At 39.9% G+C, this 19,200-nt stretch overlaps 1 protein-coding gene and 1 pseudogene across 2 annotated transcripts; one reads left to right on the top strand and one right to left on the bottom strand.

Annotated features, from left to right (window-relative positions):
- Positions 1–2,803: 2,803 nt before the first annotated feature.
- LOC102847009 lies at positions 2,804–3,208 on the bottom strand (annotated as a pseudogene).
- A 4,195-nt stretch (positions 3,209–7,403) lies between these two features.
- On the top strand, positions 7,404–8,354 carry LOC102862376 (spindlin-2C-like). Of its 2 annotated transcripts, XM_006898896.1 has the most exons (2): positions 7,409–7,633; positions 7,937–8,185. In XM_006898896.1, the coding sequence occupies exons 1-2, from the start codon at positions 7,409–7,411 to the stop codon at positions 8,183–8,185; spliced, it is 474 nt and encodes a 157-aa protein (XP_006898958.1). The 2 variants fall into 2 exon arrangements, with proteins under 2 accessions (XP_006898957.1, XP_006898958.1); XM_006898895.1 differs by having other exon boundaries at positions 7,404–8,354.
- The last annotated feature ends 10,846 nt before the right edge of the window (positions 8,355–19,200 follow it).

Here is a 19,200-nt window from a genome sequence, read left to right on the forward strand (position 1 = left end):
TACGCCCTTCCCAATTTTGAACCATGCAGTGTTGCCCTGCTCTGTTCTGACGACTGCCTCTTGGTCCAAGTATAGGTTTCGCATTAGCACAATTCAATGTTCTGGGATTCCCATTCTTCTCAGAGTCAGCCACAGTTTGTTATAAATTAAAAAAATACTAAACAGTTTAACATGCACAAACAGACCCTTAGTAGCCATTAGGCCCCACTGGCCATAACATTGCTAAACCCCTGATAAGGAACTGTGGCTTGTTACTGTTCATGTTACCAAGGGAATGCAACTGGTATAGAACATGATTGGTTAAACCCATGTTGTTTTGGAAGTAATGTGATTGGTTATACAACTTGTTTTAAAACTAATATGGTTGGTAAAACCCAAAGTTTGAATGTTGTTATTCTAAATATTATTGGTTGAATATAATAAAACCCAAAGTTTGAATGTTATTGGTTGAATACAATGTAACACCAGTGACTGTGAGCTGCTGACCCTTTCCACACTGGTGGCTGTGAACTGCTGCACTAGCCAAGGACCCTGACCACACCAATCTCCATGAGAGGCAAAAGAAGGAGACAATTTGGGATCCCAGGCGTGAGTGAGTGCTCCTCACTATTAATGAATCAATATGTTTTGATGAATTTATCAATTATAATGTAGATAAATTGTAATTGATTGTTTATATTAATTTATTAGTGAATCAGTAAATTGCAATTGGTTTTTGTAATATGTCTATGAGTAATTAATTAAGGCTAAATGCTCGTGACAGAACTACTGCATGGTTCAAAATCAGGAAAGGTGTATGCCAGGGATGTATCTTATCTCCATACTTTTTAAATCTATAGACAGAACAGCTCATTTGGGAGGCTGGGATTTATGAGGAGGAATGTGGTATCAGGATTGGAGGAAGACACATCACTAGCCTGCACTATGCAGATAACACATTCTTGATTGCTGAAACTGAGAAGGACATGAGGCATTTGCTGCAGAAGTTCAAGGACTGCAGCTCAACATCAAGAAGAAAACGATTCTCACTACTCGGCCATTTGGAAGCTTCATGACAGACAGAGAAGAAACTGAGATTGTTAACAACTTCACCTTGCTTCATACCATCAGCCAGGAAATGAAAAGACAAATTGCTGGGGAAAATCTGCTGTCAAGGGTCTCTCCCCAGTACTGAAGAGCAATGATGTCATTCTGGAAACTAAAGTGAGCCTGATCCAGGACGTGGTCTTCACAATTATTTGCTATGCATCAGAGAGCTTGTCAATGACTAAAGATAATATAAGAAGAATCTATACCTTTGAGGTGTTCATGGTATATTCAATACTCTTCTCCAGCACCACAACTGAACAACCAGGCTAAGGGTTCTGAAGCTCTGTCTGATATACTTTGGGACTGTTGTAAGAGGGACATTGTGCTTGGATCAGTGGAGGGATATCAGAAGAGAGGAAGACCCTGATAAGATGGACTGACTCAGTGACTGGGGTAATGGGGTTAGGTGTGTCAGAGACAGCAAGGTTGGCTCCAGATAGAGCAGGGTGCAGAGCTGTTGTACCTACAGTTGCTATGAGTCACAAGTGACTCAAAGGCACATAAGAACAACAACAACAAAAACATATTTTTTTTATATTTATATACACACTTCATTCATCATGATCAAGTGGAATTTATACCAACTATACAAGTACGGTTCAATATCAGAAAAACAATCAGTCTAATTCATCACATCAATGAAACTAAGGAAAAGAATAAAATTATTATCCCACTTGATGCAGAAAAGGTATTTGACAAAATTCAATATTCTTTCCTGATAAAAACACACAATGAAATAGTAGTAGAAGGTAAATTCCTCAACATAATTAAAGCATACATACAAAACCAAAAACCAACTATTTTCTCAGTGGGGAGAAATTGAAGGCATTTATTTCCCTTGTAAATGCGATTCAGACACAGTCTTCCTGTATGGCCACTCTTATTCAATATTGTGTTGGAAGTCCTACTGAGTGCAACAGGGAGCTCCGGTGGCCTAGTGAAAGAAACAGAGCTGCAATCCTAAAGGCAAGAATATCACTCCACAAGCTGCTCCGTGGCAGAGGGATGGTCAATCTCCTCCCATAGAATTACTGCCTCTGAAGGGTCAGTTACGGGTCGTTTCCAACTTGATGGTACACAATAACAATAACAGTAACAACTCAGAGCAATAAGGTAAGAACAGGAAATAAAAGACATTCAAATTGATGAAGAGGAAATAAAATTATCTCTATTTGCAAATTATGGAGCTCTGGTGGCTTACTGATAGGGAATTGTGCTGCCAACCCAAAGGCGCACGGCTTCCAATCTACCAGTTGTTTCATGGAAGAAATACGGTAGTCTCCTCTGGTGTAATTTACAACCTCTGAAAATCCACCAAAGGCTCCGTTTTTATGGGTGATATCCGATGACACATAACATCAATATAAAAAATAAATTTAAAAAACCTCACAGTCACTAAGAAAATGACTGGATTTAATTGCCCAATTCAACAAAGTGACAGGATACAAGATTAATATATAAAAATAAATTTAATTTCTCTACAGTAACAAAAAACACTCTGAGGAAAAAAAGAAGAAAACAATGTTATTTACTATGTTGTTGTTGTTGTTGTTAGGTGCCGTCGAGTCATTGACGACTCATAGCAACTCTATGAACGAAAGACCTGAGCACTAGCCACCCATAAATGAAACAGTTAGGAATAAATCTACAGAGATATACACATGACTTTTTTTTTAATGATTAATAGAAGATTTATTTAAACAATAATTCACAGTCATCTCGGTCTCACTTGATATGAGATGTTAAATGGTCGTTCCCATTTTCCTTCCTGGATAAGGTTTTCTTTTCTATCTCTCTCGGTTTTGAAAACGTAGTACCAGAAGAAGAGGGAGGGGCCCAAGGCCAAACACAGCTCCTGTGAGAGCGAGCTTGGAAGTGGGCCTGAAATTGGGATATATAAATATCTTGCATATGTCCAACGAGTCAAGGCAGGATCTTCAATGATCGTCTTCCAGTTGGGGTCATTGAGCTGAAGCAGATACTCCCGTTTAAGCCAGGATCTAATGGCCAGCCGCTTGGCTTGAGCCCGCCGGGTCTCTAGAGAGATGTTGTATTCGGCTGGGTCGAGGGTAGTAGGTAGAGTGGCCAGGCGAGATGGCTTGTACTTGGGGAACGACATCTTGGCGACCGGGCGTGCAATTGCGCCTGCTACACATGACTTTTACAAAGAAAACTATAAAACACTATTTCAACAAACACAAAGACATACATATATGTATATTAACAGAAAAAGATATCATTTTCTTGGATTGAAAAACTTAATACGGCAATATTATCAAAGGAAATCTAAAAATACAATGTAATATCTATCCAGATACCATCATCGTTTTTCAAAGATATGGAGAAGTCAATTGACAATTTCATATGGAATGGAAAAAGAATGGTGGATAAGAAAAGAGATACTGAAAAAGCAAAACAATGTAGGTTCAAAACACAGTCATGGTAATAAAGCAACAAAAAAGAAGTGGTATTGGTTTAATTACGGGTAAGCTGGCCAAGGGGATAAAATTGAGAACCCAGAAATAAATCCATTCACCTATGGACAACTCATCTTTGAGTTTTTTTAGTATATACTTACAGAAACTTCAACAGATCGGAGGATAAAAATGTTAAGTGCACTGAAATAGAGTTTAAAGGTAACAAGGAATGTTGGAGACATGACACGGAAATTTTTAAAGCAAAATATTCTGTAAAAAAGCAAACTGCAAAAAAAGAATTAAAATATGATACAACTTAGCTTACATCTATGAGCTTATCAAAACTTCAGCTCAATTATGTAACATTATGAAACTTTTCTGAGTTCTAGTCACAGAATTCCTGACAATATATAGCCATTAAAAAATGGAAAACATTTTTTTACATTTTAAATGTAAATTTATACAGTTAGAAAAATCAATGTCCAAATAATGTGAAACGTAGTCTCGCCATTCTTAATTCAATGTAGCACTCTGGGTATACTTTCCAGAAAGATTTGTTTGTACTTTTGGTTGGTGTTGAGTACATTTGAGCCCAAACCAACTCACATCTGACCTTCCAGCAGGATTTCAGAGGCAGTAAATCACATGAGAAGAGATTGACTATCTTTGTCCCATGAAGTAGCTGGCAAATTCAAACTGTGTGCCTTTGGGTTGACAGCACAATTCCTTACCACTAGGCCACCACAGCTTCCTACCTAAATACAAAGTAATTGAAAATATCAATCATGGCTTGTGTCAGATGCACTTTATCGTAAAAGTGGTATCTTTTCTTTTCAGTCCTTTAGCCAGTGTCTTGACAGAGGATTTGCTCAATTCAAATTTTGCCTCGTTTTACTTCTTGACTTCTGCCCTCATGGATGTGACTCTAAGTAAAATGAAATAATTGCCAATTTCAATCTTTTTTCCATTTGTCTTGTTCTCATCTGTTATACAGTATATAAAATACAAAACCAAACCCACTACCACCCAGTCGTCTCCAACTTACAGCAACTCTACAAGACTGAGTTAAACAGTTCCATAAGATCTCCAATACTATAAACTTTACAGGAGCAAATTGCCCCACTTTTCTACCTGAGAGATACTAGAGGGTTCAGAAAGATAATATTTCAGTTAGTAGCTAAGTATTTTCTGCCTTTAATTGTTTTTGGTGAAACATTCTTCTAGGTCGTGTAACCCTGGTATGTCCACTTGCTGTCCACTTGCTGTACATGATTGCTGTGAAGCTGAACACTGTGACACTGATAAATCAAATGCGAGAATGGTTACCCAGGGTGGATAGTGTTTGGTGAAGCGCCCCAATTAAAACAAGCTTGGAAGCAGGAGTGGCATACACTTCCATAATAGCTTGCCTCTGGAAACCCTATGAACCTGGAGAAAGGACTAAAGTTATACAGGAGGTGTCCAGGACTTTTATTCATAGGGTCGCTATGAGTTGTCTGTGACTCCATGGCACTTAACAACAACAACAACAGCTAAGTATTTTAACCACTGTGTCAACAGGATTCTTGTACAGTCTTCACTTAAGGTTAAATGACCTAGATCCATTTCCCATAAATATCAAATGTGAGGCATTGAAGAAAACTATTGGTTTCCACACACACAGAGTAAACTTTCTTCAAAGAGAAGACTTAAAAGAAAAATACTTGACAAGAATTTATAAATATAAATACTTCTAGATTGCTAGTTGTTGTTAAGTGCCCATAGTAGAGTTGTATACTACCCTTAGCGACCCTATGAATGAAACTCTTGAACACAAAACTTTCATCTTTTCTCCAAGATCGTAGAGTTTCCGGAAGCAAGCTTTTTCAAGCTTTCCCCCCCCCCAGTGGATGCCACTTCTGCTTCTGCTTCCAAGCCTATTTTATTTGGGAGATAAGCCCCCCCAAAAAGCAACTGGCTGTTCCTTGAAATATAGATTGCTAGAATATATAAAAAATATTAAGTATCAACTTTAGAAAGATCAGAATAAAATAATGTCTAGAGACTACAATAGAATTTTCTTGCTTTAGTAATATTTAATTCCTATATTTAAAACACTAATAAACATGAATAGTATTAATTATTAATGTAACACTTCTTTTGCTCCTAAGGGAGCTCTCGTGGCTGGCCTAGTGTTAAGAAGCTGCGCTGTAATCCCAAAGACATGAGGTTTGAATCCACCAACTTCTCCACTGGGAGCCGGATGGGCAATAACCTCCTTTAGATTAACTGCTTCTGAAAATCCACTGGAGGGTCAGCTATGTGTTGGTTCTGATTCAATGGCACACAACAACAATTATGTTTATATAAATTCTATATTCCTTAATATATCAACTAAAGTGATACTACATCGTATTTTTTATAATTGAATGTGAAATGATCTCAGCTTTGCAAAAGCTTGTAAAAAAAGAAAAAAGTAGTGAGGGAAATCATCCCACTCTCCGCCCCCAAAGCTTTGCTATGAACCCTGAGGAATGGCAGGTGGAGTTACAGTTTATTATTTTCTTCTTCAAGTGAATTTTCTGGATTTATACCTTCTCCAAATTGTGGACAAAAGATTAAAAAAAAAAAGAAAAGAAAAAAGTCAACCTAAATCCGGAGAATAATGGGGAAAAATTAGGAAGAGATTGTGTCAAAATGGCAGAATAAACACATTTCTCTTGTCCTACCTGAAGAGCCCCTTCAATGTCAGGAAAGGCAGATTTGTGTATATAAAGAATAACTCTAAAGGTACGGGGGAAAGGGAGAGGGCGAAATTGAAAGCAGAAAGGGCAGGGTGGTGAGAATGAAGTGTTGCCGCAAGGGCGGCAGCTTCAAACAAGAGGAGGGGGTAGGGAATGGTGAGAGTGGTGCAGGGGGACATACCCGCTCATGGTATGGAGAAGGGGAGGGGCCGGGAGTTCAGCAGAGCCTCTAGGCTTTGAGCTCTGGTGGGGGTGGAGGCTGTGGCGGTGCACAGTGTTTGGCAGGAAGGGGAGGCCTCTCTCCTAGCAGGAAGCTGCACTACGGAAAGAGGGAGGAGACTGCGGCTGGGCAGAAGCGGTTGAGAGCTGTGTGTGACGAGGGTCCGCCGCCACCGGCAGCCAGAGGAAGGATATATGAGCCTAGTGCTTACCTCCTAAACGTGATCCTCGCCTGCAGATTCCCCATTTCCCAAGTCTTACAAGCTTTCAACTTGTCGCCACAGCTGAGCAGCAGCGAATTGTCGGATTTGGGCACGTGAGGCCCGCGGTCACGGGTCCCTGGGGAGGTGGGGAGGAGTAGGGATGGTGGTTAGTGGCTCCCAGGCGGGAAAATGCGACAGGCGCCAGTATGGGAAATAAAGTCTGGGAGTATTGATTTGGGAACCAAAGGATGGAGTTGAGGCAGGGCAAAAAGATGGTATACTTGCGTTGTCAGAAAAGAATATAGCTTTGTGGTTGGCACCCAGCAGGAAACCGGGGACTGACGCAAATAAGTGAGGTGCAAAGGCACAGAGATCGGCATGCAAGAATGAAGAACTGAGGGAGATGGGTGATGGTCCAAGAGGTACTTGTATGAAAATGGAGAATAAGTGGGGAATAACAAATTGTATTGCTAGGGGTGCTAGGATGTCGACACAGAAAGAGAGAGAGAGAGAGACAAAACGCAGAGGATCTTCAGTATGACCACCATAGCTACCTCCTCACAAGCCTTCTCACATAGCAGGAATGAACCTGAAGGGGAGGGTACTGTTTCTTGATATCCAGCATTGCTGCTAAACACTTAGTAATAAAATGGGGAGAGGTGTATCTGATATACAAGGATTGCTCTGTTTACATACACAGCATAACTTCAAATGCACATTGGACATTTCTCCCTAGCCTCTCTCCTTCCCTACAGGTATGAAGACTCTCTACAAAAAGACAGCTGCAGGGCAGCATACCAGGGCAGCTGTAGACCACCACACAGGATCTTCAAATATGAAGAAGAAAAAGACCTTCCAGAAAAAACAGAGAGGACGACCTTCCTCCCAGCACCGCAGAAACATCGTGGGCTGCAGGATTTCACATGGTTGGAAGGAAGGTGATGAACCCATCACCCAGTGGAAAGGAACCGTTCTGGATCAGGTGCCTATAAATCCCTCTCTTTATCTGGTGAAATATGATGGAATTGACTGTGTCTATGGACTGGAACTTCACAGAGATGAAAGGATTTTAAAGCTTAAAATCCTTCCTGATAAGGTGCCATTTTCTAGAGTCAGAGATGTGCGCCTTGCAAACACCATAATTGGAAAAGCAGTGGAACATATGTTTGAGGGTGAGCATGGTTCTAAAGATGAATGGAGGGGGATGGTCTTAGCCCAAGCACCTATCATGAAAGCTTGGTTTTATATCACATATGAGAAAGATCCTGTCTTGTATATGTACCAGCTTTTAGATGATTATAAAGAAGGTGACCTCCGTATTATGCCTGAGTCCAGTGAGTCTCCTCCAGCAGAAAGGGAGCCAGAAGGAGTTATAGATGGCCTAATAGGTAAACATGTGGAATATACCAAAGAAGATGGTTCCAAAAGGACAGGGAAGGTCATTCATCAAGTTAAAGCCAAACCTTCTGTGTATTTCATCAAGTTTGATGATGATTTCCATATCTATGTTTATGATTTGGTGAAAAAGTCCTAACTGTTATGGTAAAATCTGCCACATTTGTGGAAACAAATGTACAATTTGTAGACATGCAAACAAATATTGCTTTTTAGTGTAGTATAAACTTCAGGGCCCTTGTTAATTACATCTTTGCCAGAATAATTGTTGTTTTGTTCTGAAAAAAAATACAATTTTATGTGGACATTATCTACTTTGTGTAAGGAATTTGTCTTCTGGGAACGATTGGGAGTGGGGTGAAAAGCATGAAAGGAAGGGGCATTCCTTCTTGCAACATATCCAGGCTATTAGTTAAGTTAATCTAGTCATTTGAAAATGGACTAGGACTTAACTGGCCTGAACTTGAGTGGAAGAGGGGAAGAAACTAGAAATGGCTTGTGAGGTAGAGTGAAGTCAGCAATGAAGAAAGATAAGACATAGTGAGGGGTAGACATCTTAACGGGGAAGACAGTGAAAGATAAAAAATCTGAGAACTTGGAGTAACATAGACAATAGATTGAATAGAGAGGGTCACAAAAAATGTAGAGTTAAACCAGAGCAAAGGGAGAGGGAAAACAAGAGAGGAAATGGAGAAAAGAATAAAAGTTACACAAAGGGAGGATCTCTGCCTAGATAGGCATCCAGAAGGAGAGAAACACTGAGAGAGAAGGAATGCTAAGAAGAAAGACTGACAGAGGAAGTGAGAGTACAAGAAAAGGAGAGTAGTGAGTTAGGTATAAAGTATGGAAATGTCTTGTTTGTTATGTGCCATTGTGTTGGAACCCACCCATAGCTGACTCTCCAGTGGTTTTAAGAGACTATGAGAGATTGCCTTTCCTTCTCACTCATAGCAGCTGGTAGATTTGAACCACATGCCTTCAGGTTGGCAACACAGTTCCTACCAGTAGGCCACCAGAGCTCTGCAGGTACAGAAATGCCCAGGGGAAAGTTGGAATTTTGGCAGCATGCATATCACCCTTCTTGGCTCTGTGCACGAAGAAAAGGACAATTATAAAAAAATCTGGATTAGAGGTCCTCTTAGAAGGACATTTTAACAGAATAACTCAGAACAGTAAAGCAAGAAGCATGTTTGTTCTAAAAGGTTTCTTTATTGCAAAGAGTCCATGACATGGCTTCTTTGCACATTCTGCCTCCAGCTCATCTGAACCTCAGTCCTCAGCCTAAACATACCACTGTGGTCTCATTCCTCACATTCACCAAATAACCCATGGGTTTTGTGAAGATCTTGTTTCATTTTTGCTATGTTAAATAAGCAAAATTTATAGTCGATGAGACTTAGAAGATATGACTATGTTGCATTTAGAAAATATTTTATCCAGAAAAAAACCTGAATCCATGTAAAGCAGTGCCTCACTGTTCTGACTCTTTCTGGGCATTCCTTGTCTTCCTAGAAAGGGTAGACATCAAAAGCTTGAGCCTGATGCCTCTCCAAAACATGAGGATGTTCTGAGAGTCCATTCTCTCAGCAGATACCTAAAATCACAGATAACTACCTAGTGATTCACAATGGGAAACACTTACCAGCAGAAACATCATACTGGCTAAACTCCTTACGAAACCAGTCCCTGAAAGACACTTCTTAGACAGCTTTGTCTACCCCTAACATGAGGAGCTGGGGTGAAAGTTTGCATAGCTTCTTTCAGCAAGGTACATTGGCCTAGAAGTTGTGACTGTAACTAAGCCCTTCAAGTGTATAGTGTGTTATGAAAAAGAAAGATGATGGTCGTTGGATAGAGAGAACAGTAACTCCAATCAAGTTCCTTAAAAATAAGATGTCCCAATATCTGGGTCTCCATCCTTTTCATCCCATCCTCATTCTGTTGTCCCCCTGAATTCCCTTTTCAAAGAGCTCTGTCTAGGTTCTCCATCCTCACTAAACTGTACCTTTACCCCTAAGAAAAAGTGTTTTATAGGCTTTCCTAACTTCATGCACAGTGGGGTGAGGGACGTATAGGGAACTCCCATACACTGAAAGAGGATGGTAATTCTAGTTCATTTTCTCTACCTGACATGATCTGCACCTGATTGACTCAAAAACTACTCAAGGAAAGCTCATCTGAATGTGTTATTATTAGATGCAGTCAAATTGACTATAACTCATAGCAGCCCTAGGAACAACAGATTCAAATCTTGCCCTACTCTGTGCTATCCTTTTAATTTATGCCGTGTTCAAGCCCGTTGTTGCAGTCACTGTCTCACTGAAGGTTTTCTTTACCATGTTGTTCTTAGGTGCCATCAAGTTGACTATGACTCATAGTGACCCTATGAATAAGAAATCTGAAATTTGCCTTATCCTGCATCGTCTTCACTATCTATCAGATGCTTGAGCCTATTGTTATGGTCACTATGTCCATCCATATTGCTGAGGATCTTCCTCTATTTCTTTAACCCTCCACCTTTCCTAGTTTGACATCTTCGTTTTCTTTCAAATATTACACTGTTTACTCCAACAAGCACTACCATACTACCAGAAGCCAATTTCACCCAATTGTCATGTTTTGTTTGACCTTGTGCCATTGATTGTTTTCTGTTTTAAACTGGATACTTAAGACATTTGTAGGGATTTATTAGGAAAATTTGTGGTTCTTGCTTATAAAAAATGAAAAGATTGTGGCCAACATTCCAACAATATAAGCAGCTAGATTGGTTCTAAGGAAGATCTGAAGTTCCCTCTCTTGTTGACCATGTTCCCACTGTTCTGTTTCACAAACAAAATGCCCAGTTGTGTCCTGGAGAATTTACATTTGTAACTCTTTGTCTGTACCTAGGAAAACCTGGCCATCTTTATACTTAATTGGATTCTGTTCAATTTTTAGTTTATTAATTTTATCCTCAATTTGCGTATTTATTTAGATTCTCTGCCAGGCACTGTTCCTAGGCACAATTATTTAAGACACAGTAAGAAATAAAAGAAGCCAAAGGGGAAAAAGAAAATCCTCAGCCACGAATCTTCATTTAGTTTAACAGTAAATAAGGTAAGTAAAACAAGGTATTTTCATAGTGATGAGAATTTTAAAAAAGAAGTGCAGCAAAGGGAAATGACTGTGATTACATAGGATGGCAAGGAAATGCATTCACTGATAGTGATGGCTTTTAAGTAAAGATCTCCAAGCAAGAGAACTAGCCATGTGGCTGCTGGCAGAGTGAGCATTTCGCATAGAGGGAGCAGTTAGTACCACAGCCCTAAGATAAGAATAAGCCTGACATATTTAAGGAACATGGAAAATGCCACGATGCCTGGAATTAAGTGTTAAATAAAGTAGGAAACGGGAGGCAAGTTCAGAGAGGTAATAATGATGTTGTGTTGTTGTGTACCCATAGCTGACCCTACACAGGAGATTGTCCATTTTTCTCCCATGGAGCAGCTGATGGGCTTGAACTACATGCCTTTGGGATTGCAGCACAGCTTCTTGCCACTAGGCCACCAGAGCAACTAGCAAATAGCTTAGAGCCTTGCAAATCCTAGAATGGACACTGGCTTTTACACAGAGTAGGTTTGGTTAGTATTTTCAGCAAAGAAGTGATATAATTTGTTTTCTATTTTAACAGACTCATTCTGGCAACTCTGTAGATGTTCAAGGGTGGACAACTGAGACAAATAAAAGATTCATGCATAAGAAACTTGAATCATAGTGTGAGCTTTCAAATGAAATTAAAAACATGGTAATTGCTACTAGATTAATGTTCATAGCAGCATTATTCACCATTGCAAGAACATGGAAATGGCCCAGATGTCCAACCACAAATTAATAGATTGAGAAATTATGGTACATTCAGGGACTGAAAGAGCATTATTCTGAGTGAACTAACTCAGTCCCACAAGGATAAATATTGTATAAGACTGTTATTGTAGAATGAGTATAAGGATCCAGGAGGGGTGGGAGAGGCTGGAAGCAGAGGGGTGTGGATGTACAGGGGGGAAAGGGGATTAATCATTGGGTTGTACAATTTGATGGGTGTGGGGGTGAGGGAAATGGAAAGACTTTGTTTGAATTTTGTATTAGAATTTTGTAAATAAACTAATGAAAAGAAAATGTGTTAAATTCAGTAAATGTATCAATAAACGGTACTAGATTGGAGCTCTGGTGGTTTAGTAGCAAGAAACTGCTGCAATTCTGAAGGCACATGGTTCAAATCCATCAGCTGCTCCACGGGAGAAAAATGGGCAGTCTCTTCCCATGTGATTAACTGTCTCTGAAAACCCACCAGAAGGTCAGCTATGGGTTGGTTCTCACTCGACAGTACACACAATAGGAGAAAAGAAAATTCAGCCTCTTTATTAGGCCGTTCATACTTTACTTAAAATAAATTCTAAGTGGAAAACATTATGTTTAAGCATGAATAGCAGCTCTGGCGGCTTAGTGGTAAGGAATTTCATTACCAATCCAAAGGTACACAGTTTGAATCCACTTGCTGCTGCCCAGGAGAAAGACGGCCAATCTCCTCCCAGGTGATTTACTGCCTCTTATTTAATGCTATGTGTTAGTTGTGGGCTGGTTCCGACTCAGTGGTACTCAGCAACAACAACAAACAAGAATAGCAAAATATATCACATATTTTGGATTGAAGCTCAACATCAAAAAAACAAAGATTCTCACCACTGGGCCAATTGGTAGCACCATGATAGATGGAGAAGAGATTGAGGTTGTTAACAATTACAGTTTGCTTGGTTCCACAATCAACACTCTTTGACACCAGCTGTCAGGAAATCAGAAGACGAATTGCACTGGGAAAATCTGCTGTCAGGGACCTCTTCAGAGTACTCAAGAGCAACAATGTCAGTCTAGAGACTAAGGTGTGCTAGATCAAGGACATGATCTTTGCAACTACCTATTATGCATCAGAGAGCTGGACAATGACTAAAGATGAGAGAAGAAGTATTGATAACTTTGAGATGTGGTGCTGGAGAAGAGTCTTGAATGTACCATGGACTGCCAAGAAAGTAAATAGGTCTGTTTTGGAGAGGGTGAAACCAAGTTTCTCTTTGAAGGATAGGATTTTGAAGCTCTGTCTCACATACTTTGAACACATGGCCAGGAGGGACTGGTCCTTAGAGAAGGGTATCAGGCCTGGAAGGGTGGAGGGACAGTGCAGGAGAGGAATACCCTAGATGAGATGGATTGATACAGTAACAAGAGCAATTAGGCTAAGAGTTTTGGAGTCAGTGAGACTGGCAGGCAACTCATCGGCACATAACAACAACATCAGATATTTACAGGAAAATATAAAGGCAAAATCTACAATCATGATGAGGAAATTTGGCAAATTTTCTTCTAAGGAAATTATAAATTATACATCTCTCTACTGATAAAAATCATAAACAAATTGGGAAAAATAACATTAGCCTATAATGAACCCAAAGGCAGGGAGTTTGAATCCACTAGCTTCTCCAAGGAAGATAGTCAATCTCTTCTTATGCAAGTCAGCTATAAGCGGGCTCAGACTTGATGATATATAATGACAACAGCAACAACTAGTATGTATATGAAAGTTGTTGTGTACCTTAGAGTCGGAAGTGACCCATAGCTGACCTCTTCAGCAGGTTTTCAGAGGCAGTAAATCACATAGGTGGAGATTGCCCATCTTTCTCCAAGGCAGCAGCTGGTGGATTAGAACTATGTACCTTTGGATTGAAAGTAGAACAGTAAGGAAGACTGAAGAATTGGTGCCTTTGATTGCAGTGTTGGTGAAGAGTATTGAGTCTACCTACCAAAAGAGGGAGCTCTGGTGGCCTAGTGGGTAAGGAGTTGCATTGCTAACTTAAAGATAAGTGGTCCAAACCCATCAGGTGCTCCACAGGAGAAAGGCTGAAAAACTCCCATATAATTTATAGCCTCTCGCTGGCTTATGCTCACACATACATATCAGTAAAAGTATCAATCATTGCTGTCCATTTGAAACCAACTCATAGCTGACCCTCCAAGCAGCTGTTCAGAGGCCGTAAATGATGCGACTGGAGATTGTCCATCTTCCTCTTTCAGAGCCCCTGGTGGATCCAAACTAGCAGAGAGGCACTGCCTTTGTGTTAGCAGTACAACTCCTTGTGGACTTTGCCATTCGACTTACCTAGTAAAAGTAAGAAAATACCAGGCATTCTGCAAAAAAAGTGGATGAAAGATGTAAACAGGCAATTTTAAAAAATAACAAGAAAGCAAATGCTCAACAAATGTGCATTATTTTGAACAGGTCTCTTATATGTTTTCAGTAACAGATATTGTTTTCCATGCAATATAGTTTATTTAGTTAATATGTTTATTTCCCCCCTGACTAAAATGTAAGCTTTTAAAAATTTTATTTTATTAATTTTAATGAACATTTACAGAGATTTTGTATTTCCATTCATTCATTGTTGCATTTTTCTCCCTGCACGCTCCCCCCTCCCCGCCTCCCCAGTTCACTCTTCTCTTTGAAAAGTAAAAGAAAAATTCCTTCATTGGTATACAATCCCCCATCCCCAGTACACTCCACTATGCAACCTTCATTCTGGACTCTTGTCATAACCATAATACCCTATCATATATTGCTTTTAAATAGTTCTCTCCCTCATCTGTTTCAATGCAGTATACATAATTTATCCAATTGAATGTAAGCTTTTTTTAACAGCAGAATTTTTCTTCTTAATGTTCACTGATGTGTTCCAAGTAGTAAGTTGTATATTATAAATGTTCAGTAAATATTTGTTGATTATGTAAATTTCACTAGTAATTAGGAAAATAGAAATTTAATTGGCATACCATTACTTATGCACAAGCTGCTCTTCATAGGCAATTATTTTGAGACTCCATTTCACATGCTTTGGGTATGTAGCCAGGAGGGACCAGTCTTTGGAGAAGGATATTATACTTAGAAGGGGTGAGGGACAGTGCAGCAGAGGAAGACTCCGGATAAAATGGATTGACATAATAACTGGGGTAATGAGGGTAGGTGTATCAGAGATTGGTTTAGGATAGAGCAGGGTTCAGAGCTATTGTGTGTATGAGTCATAGTCTACTCGACGGCACATCACAACATGCCAGCAAAATGTATGAAACTTTAAAATGTTTTTGACAACAAGATAAAGAAATGAGATATTAGCTATGTGTTGGTTCCAACTCTACAGCACACAACAACAACATGCACTGTTATAAGGAGTTTTTGTGATGCAGTGTGCTATGTGTTATACTGCTAATCAAAATTACACGGTTTGGAGCCACCAGATATTCCACAGTAGAAAAAAATTGCATAAAGACTGTTGTTATGTGCTGTTGAGTTATTTGCGATACATAGTCACCCTATTTGTAACAGCTCTGAAACCTGCCAACTCTATTCTGAGCCAGTCTCACTGACTCAGACATAACTACCTCCATTAAGTCTCGTCCAGGGTTTTCCTCTCTTGTACTGTCCCTCCTCCCTTCCAAGCATGATGTCCTTCTCCAAGGACTGGTCCCTCCTGGCCACCTTCCCAAAGATGTGAGATGGAGCTTCAAAATCTTAACCTCCAAGGAGCAGGCTTGTTTCACTGTCTCCAGGGCAGACATGTTTGTTCTCTTAGCAGTTCATATTCAATCCTCTTCCCCAGTACTACAACTCAAAGGCTTCAGTTCTTCTTCTGTCATCCTTAGTCATTGTCCAGCTCTCTCTGATCCATAACAAATAATTGCAAAGATGCGAAGACCATGACCTAGATCAAGTGCACCTTAGTCTCTAGACTGACATTGTTGCTTTTCAGTACTCTGGAAAGGTCCCTGACATCAGATTTTCCCAGTTCAGTTCTCATTTTGATTTCCTGGATGCTGGTGCCAAGAGATTGTGGAGCCAAGAAATCTGAAGCTCTTAACAGTCTCAATCTCTTTTCCATCTATCTTAATGCTGCTAATTAGCCCAGTGGTGAGAATCTTTTCTTTCTTGATGTTGAGCTTCAAGGCATATTGAAATATTGAAGCCCACAGTCTTTGACCTTATGCAGCAAAAATCTCAGGTGCTTCTCAATTTCAGCAAGCAAGGTTATGCCATCTGCACAACACAGTTTGTTGATGAGTCTTCCTCCAATCCTGATGCCCCATTCCTTCTCAAAGTCCAGCCTCCTGGCTGATCTGTTCCACATATGGATTGAAAAGATATGAAGATAGGATTCATCCCTAGTGTACACCTTTCCTGATTTTGAAACATACAGTGTCCCTACTGTGTTCTAACAACTACCTCCTGTTCCAAGTTTAGATTTCGCGTAAGCACAATCAAGTGTTCTGGGATCCCCATTCTTCTTAAAGTTAGCCACAATTTGTAGTGATCCACACAGTCAAATGCCTTTACATAGTTAATGAAACATAGACATTCCTCTGGTATTCTCTGCTCTCAGTTAAGATCCATCTAACATTGACTTTTTTTTTAAACTTTGTATACTCAGTGATTTATTCATTGAAAATATCCCCGCCTTTTCTTTTTATACTGGTTTACATACAAAGTTTGTATACATTGTTTTTCACACTGGCTCTTTCCCCTTTCTTTTATCCACCCCTCACTCAACCCACCAAATTGTGTGACTCTATGATTAAGCCCTCCCCACTCCGTTTGGATCCTCATACTTGTTCTACAATAATGGTCTTTTACAGTATTTGTTCTTATGAGACTGAGTTCACTTAGCATAAAGCTCTCCATTCTCTCCCATGTTAGATAGTAATTTATAAAATCATTGCTCCTGTGTGCTGTATAGTGTTCTATTGTGTGAACGTACTATAATTTCTCAGTCCATTCCATTGTGTTTGGGAATGTGGGCTGTTTCCATGTTCTTGATATGGTGAATAACGATGCTATGGACATTGGTGTACAAGTCTCTGTGCCTCACTTCTCAGTTTCTCAGGGTATATTCCAAGTAGTTGAACAGCTGGGTCATATGGAATGTCTATGATCAGTTTCCCCCCCCCGTTGTTTAAAAAATTAATTTTAATGAAAGTTTACAGAGACTTAGAGTTTCCATTCATTCATTCATTGTTGCTCTTTCCTCCCTGCACACCCCCTCCCCTCATTCACGCTTCTCCTTAAAAAGTAAAAGAAAAACTCTTTCATTTTTATACAGTCCCTCTCCCCAAGTCCACTCCACTGTGTAGCCTTCATTCTGGACTCCTGTCATGACAATAATACCCAATCATATATCCCTTTTAATTATGAAACCAACCCCATTTTTCTCACCTTTTCATCCCGGGCATAGTAAATCATATACTCATCTGATTCAAAATGTACCATGCCAGGCCATCTCATTTCGCCAATACCTAGTATGTCAATATTTATGTGTTCCATTTCTTTCTTAACAATGTCCAGTTTTCCTACATTCATGCTTCTCACACTCCACGTTCCAATCACTAGTGGCTCCTTACAGCTGTTCCTCTTTCTCTGTGTTTCCATTTCTAAGATCTCAGTTTCAATTGCCATGTCTGTTAGTCCAAATGATAGTCTAAGTGTGCTCTATTGTACATAGGGTTTTTGAAGGCCTGTAATTTTGGAAGTGGATGGTCAATACTTCTTCCTAGTTTGTCTCAATTTTTAAATATATATAATAGTATCTGACAGACAAGCATTCTACAGAAAAGAGCAGATGAAAGACATTTACCAGTTAGAAAAGGTTCAATGTTGCTGCCTACCCGGCTATGTGTTTGGTTGGGATTTTTTTGGTTTGTTTGTTTTGTGGTTTTGGTTTGTTAATTCACCCTTTCCCTACTCCACCACCAACACTTCCTGCTTTTGCCTACAGCATTCAACACCCGTCTCCCATTGACCAGCCCCTGATGTGATGGCCTAAATCTCAAGCAATAAGAATTTCTCTGATTCTGACCATATCATGCTACTACTGTAAGACTCGTATGATGCAGTCAGTATGACTTTAACTGTAAGTTGTTAAGTACAGCTGTCATGTACAGCTCCTTTTCCTGGAAGGTCCTGAGAAAAAGTCCTTGTTCTTAAACTTCCACTCCAGTATTGACTTCTTGTGGGTTAATACTACTTGTCTTCCATTTGTAGCCTGGTGCTGATGCAAGCGGATAGCTTCCCAGGAGAGAGAATGTGTCCTCCAGGACCAGTGCACAATGTTTGTTTCTTGGACTGAGGGCCTGCAGCCCTCAGGCCCAAAACTAATTCTCTGGCAATGGCATATAGGGAAGTTCAGTGAATACCACTATCATTAAAATATATGCACCAACAACTTGAGCCAAAGGGGAGGAAATAGAAGATTTCTACCAATTTTTGCTGTCAGAAATTGATCAAACATGCAATCAAGATGCATTAATAATAATGGGTGACTGGAATGCAAAAGTTGGGAACAGGGAAGAAGGATCAGTAACTGGAAAACACAGACTCAGTGAGAGAAATGTGACTAGAGATAGAATGATAGAGTTCTGCACATTCAATGATTTATTCATTGCAAATACCTTTTATAAGAAACATGAATGCAGGCTATAAACATGGATCTCACCTGATGATAGGCATAGGAATCAAATTGATTACATTTATGGAAAGAGTCCCTGGAGAAGCTCAATATCAGCTGTGAAAACCAGACTGGGTGCTGATTGTGGGACAGACCACCAACTACTCATATGCAAGCTCAAGCTGAAGTTGGGCAAAACTAAATCAAGTCCACGGGAACCAAGATTTGACCTTAAGTCTGTCCCACTCGAATTTCAAAGCCATCTCAGGAACAGGTTTGAGGCCTTGAGCACCAATGAGTATAGACCAAATGAGCTCTGGGAGGATATCAAGAAAATTGTCCATGAAGAATGCAAAAGATCATTACAAAGGCAGAAGAAGAAGAAGAAAAGACCAAGGTGGATGTCAGATGAACTCTGAGTATTGCATTAGAGTGCCGAGAAGCCAAAGCAATCAAGAAATCAAAGAACTGAACAGAAAATTTCAAAGGGCAGCTCAGGATGACAAAGAAAGGTTGTTGTTGTTGTTGTTATGTGCCATCGAGTCGCCTGCGACTCATAGCGACCCTATGTACAACAGCCCTAAACTCCGCTCTGTCGCGTGCCAATCGGACCATCTCTGACACTCCCATCCCAATTATC

The sequence above is a fragment of the Elephantulus edwardii genome, unplaced genomic scaffold (assembly GCF_000299155.1).
Source record: "Elephantulus edwardii isolate Elephantulus edwardi_28Jun2011 unplaced genomic scaffold, EleEdw1.0 scaffold00239, whole genome shotgun sequence".
NCBI classification, from domain to species: Eukaryota; Metazoa; Chordata; class Mammalia; order Macroscelidea; family Macroscelididae; genus Elephantulus; species Elephantulus edwardii.

What these genes read in the sequence shown, in the direction of transcription:
- LOC102862376 (XM_006898895.1), top strand. Translation starts at nt 7,409, where the DNA reads ATGAAGACTCTCTACAAAAAGACAGCTGCAGGGCAGCATACCAGGGCA.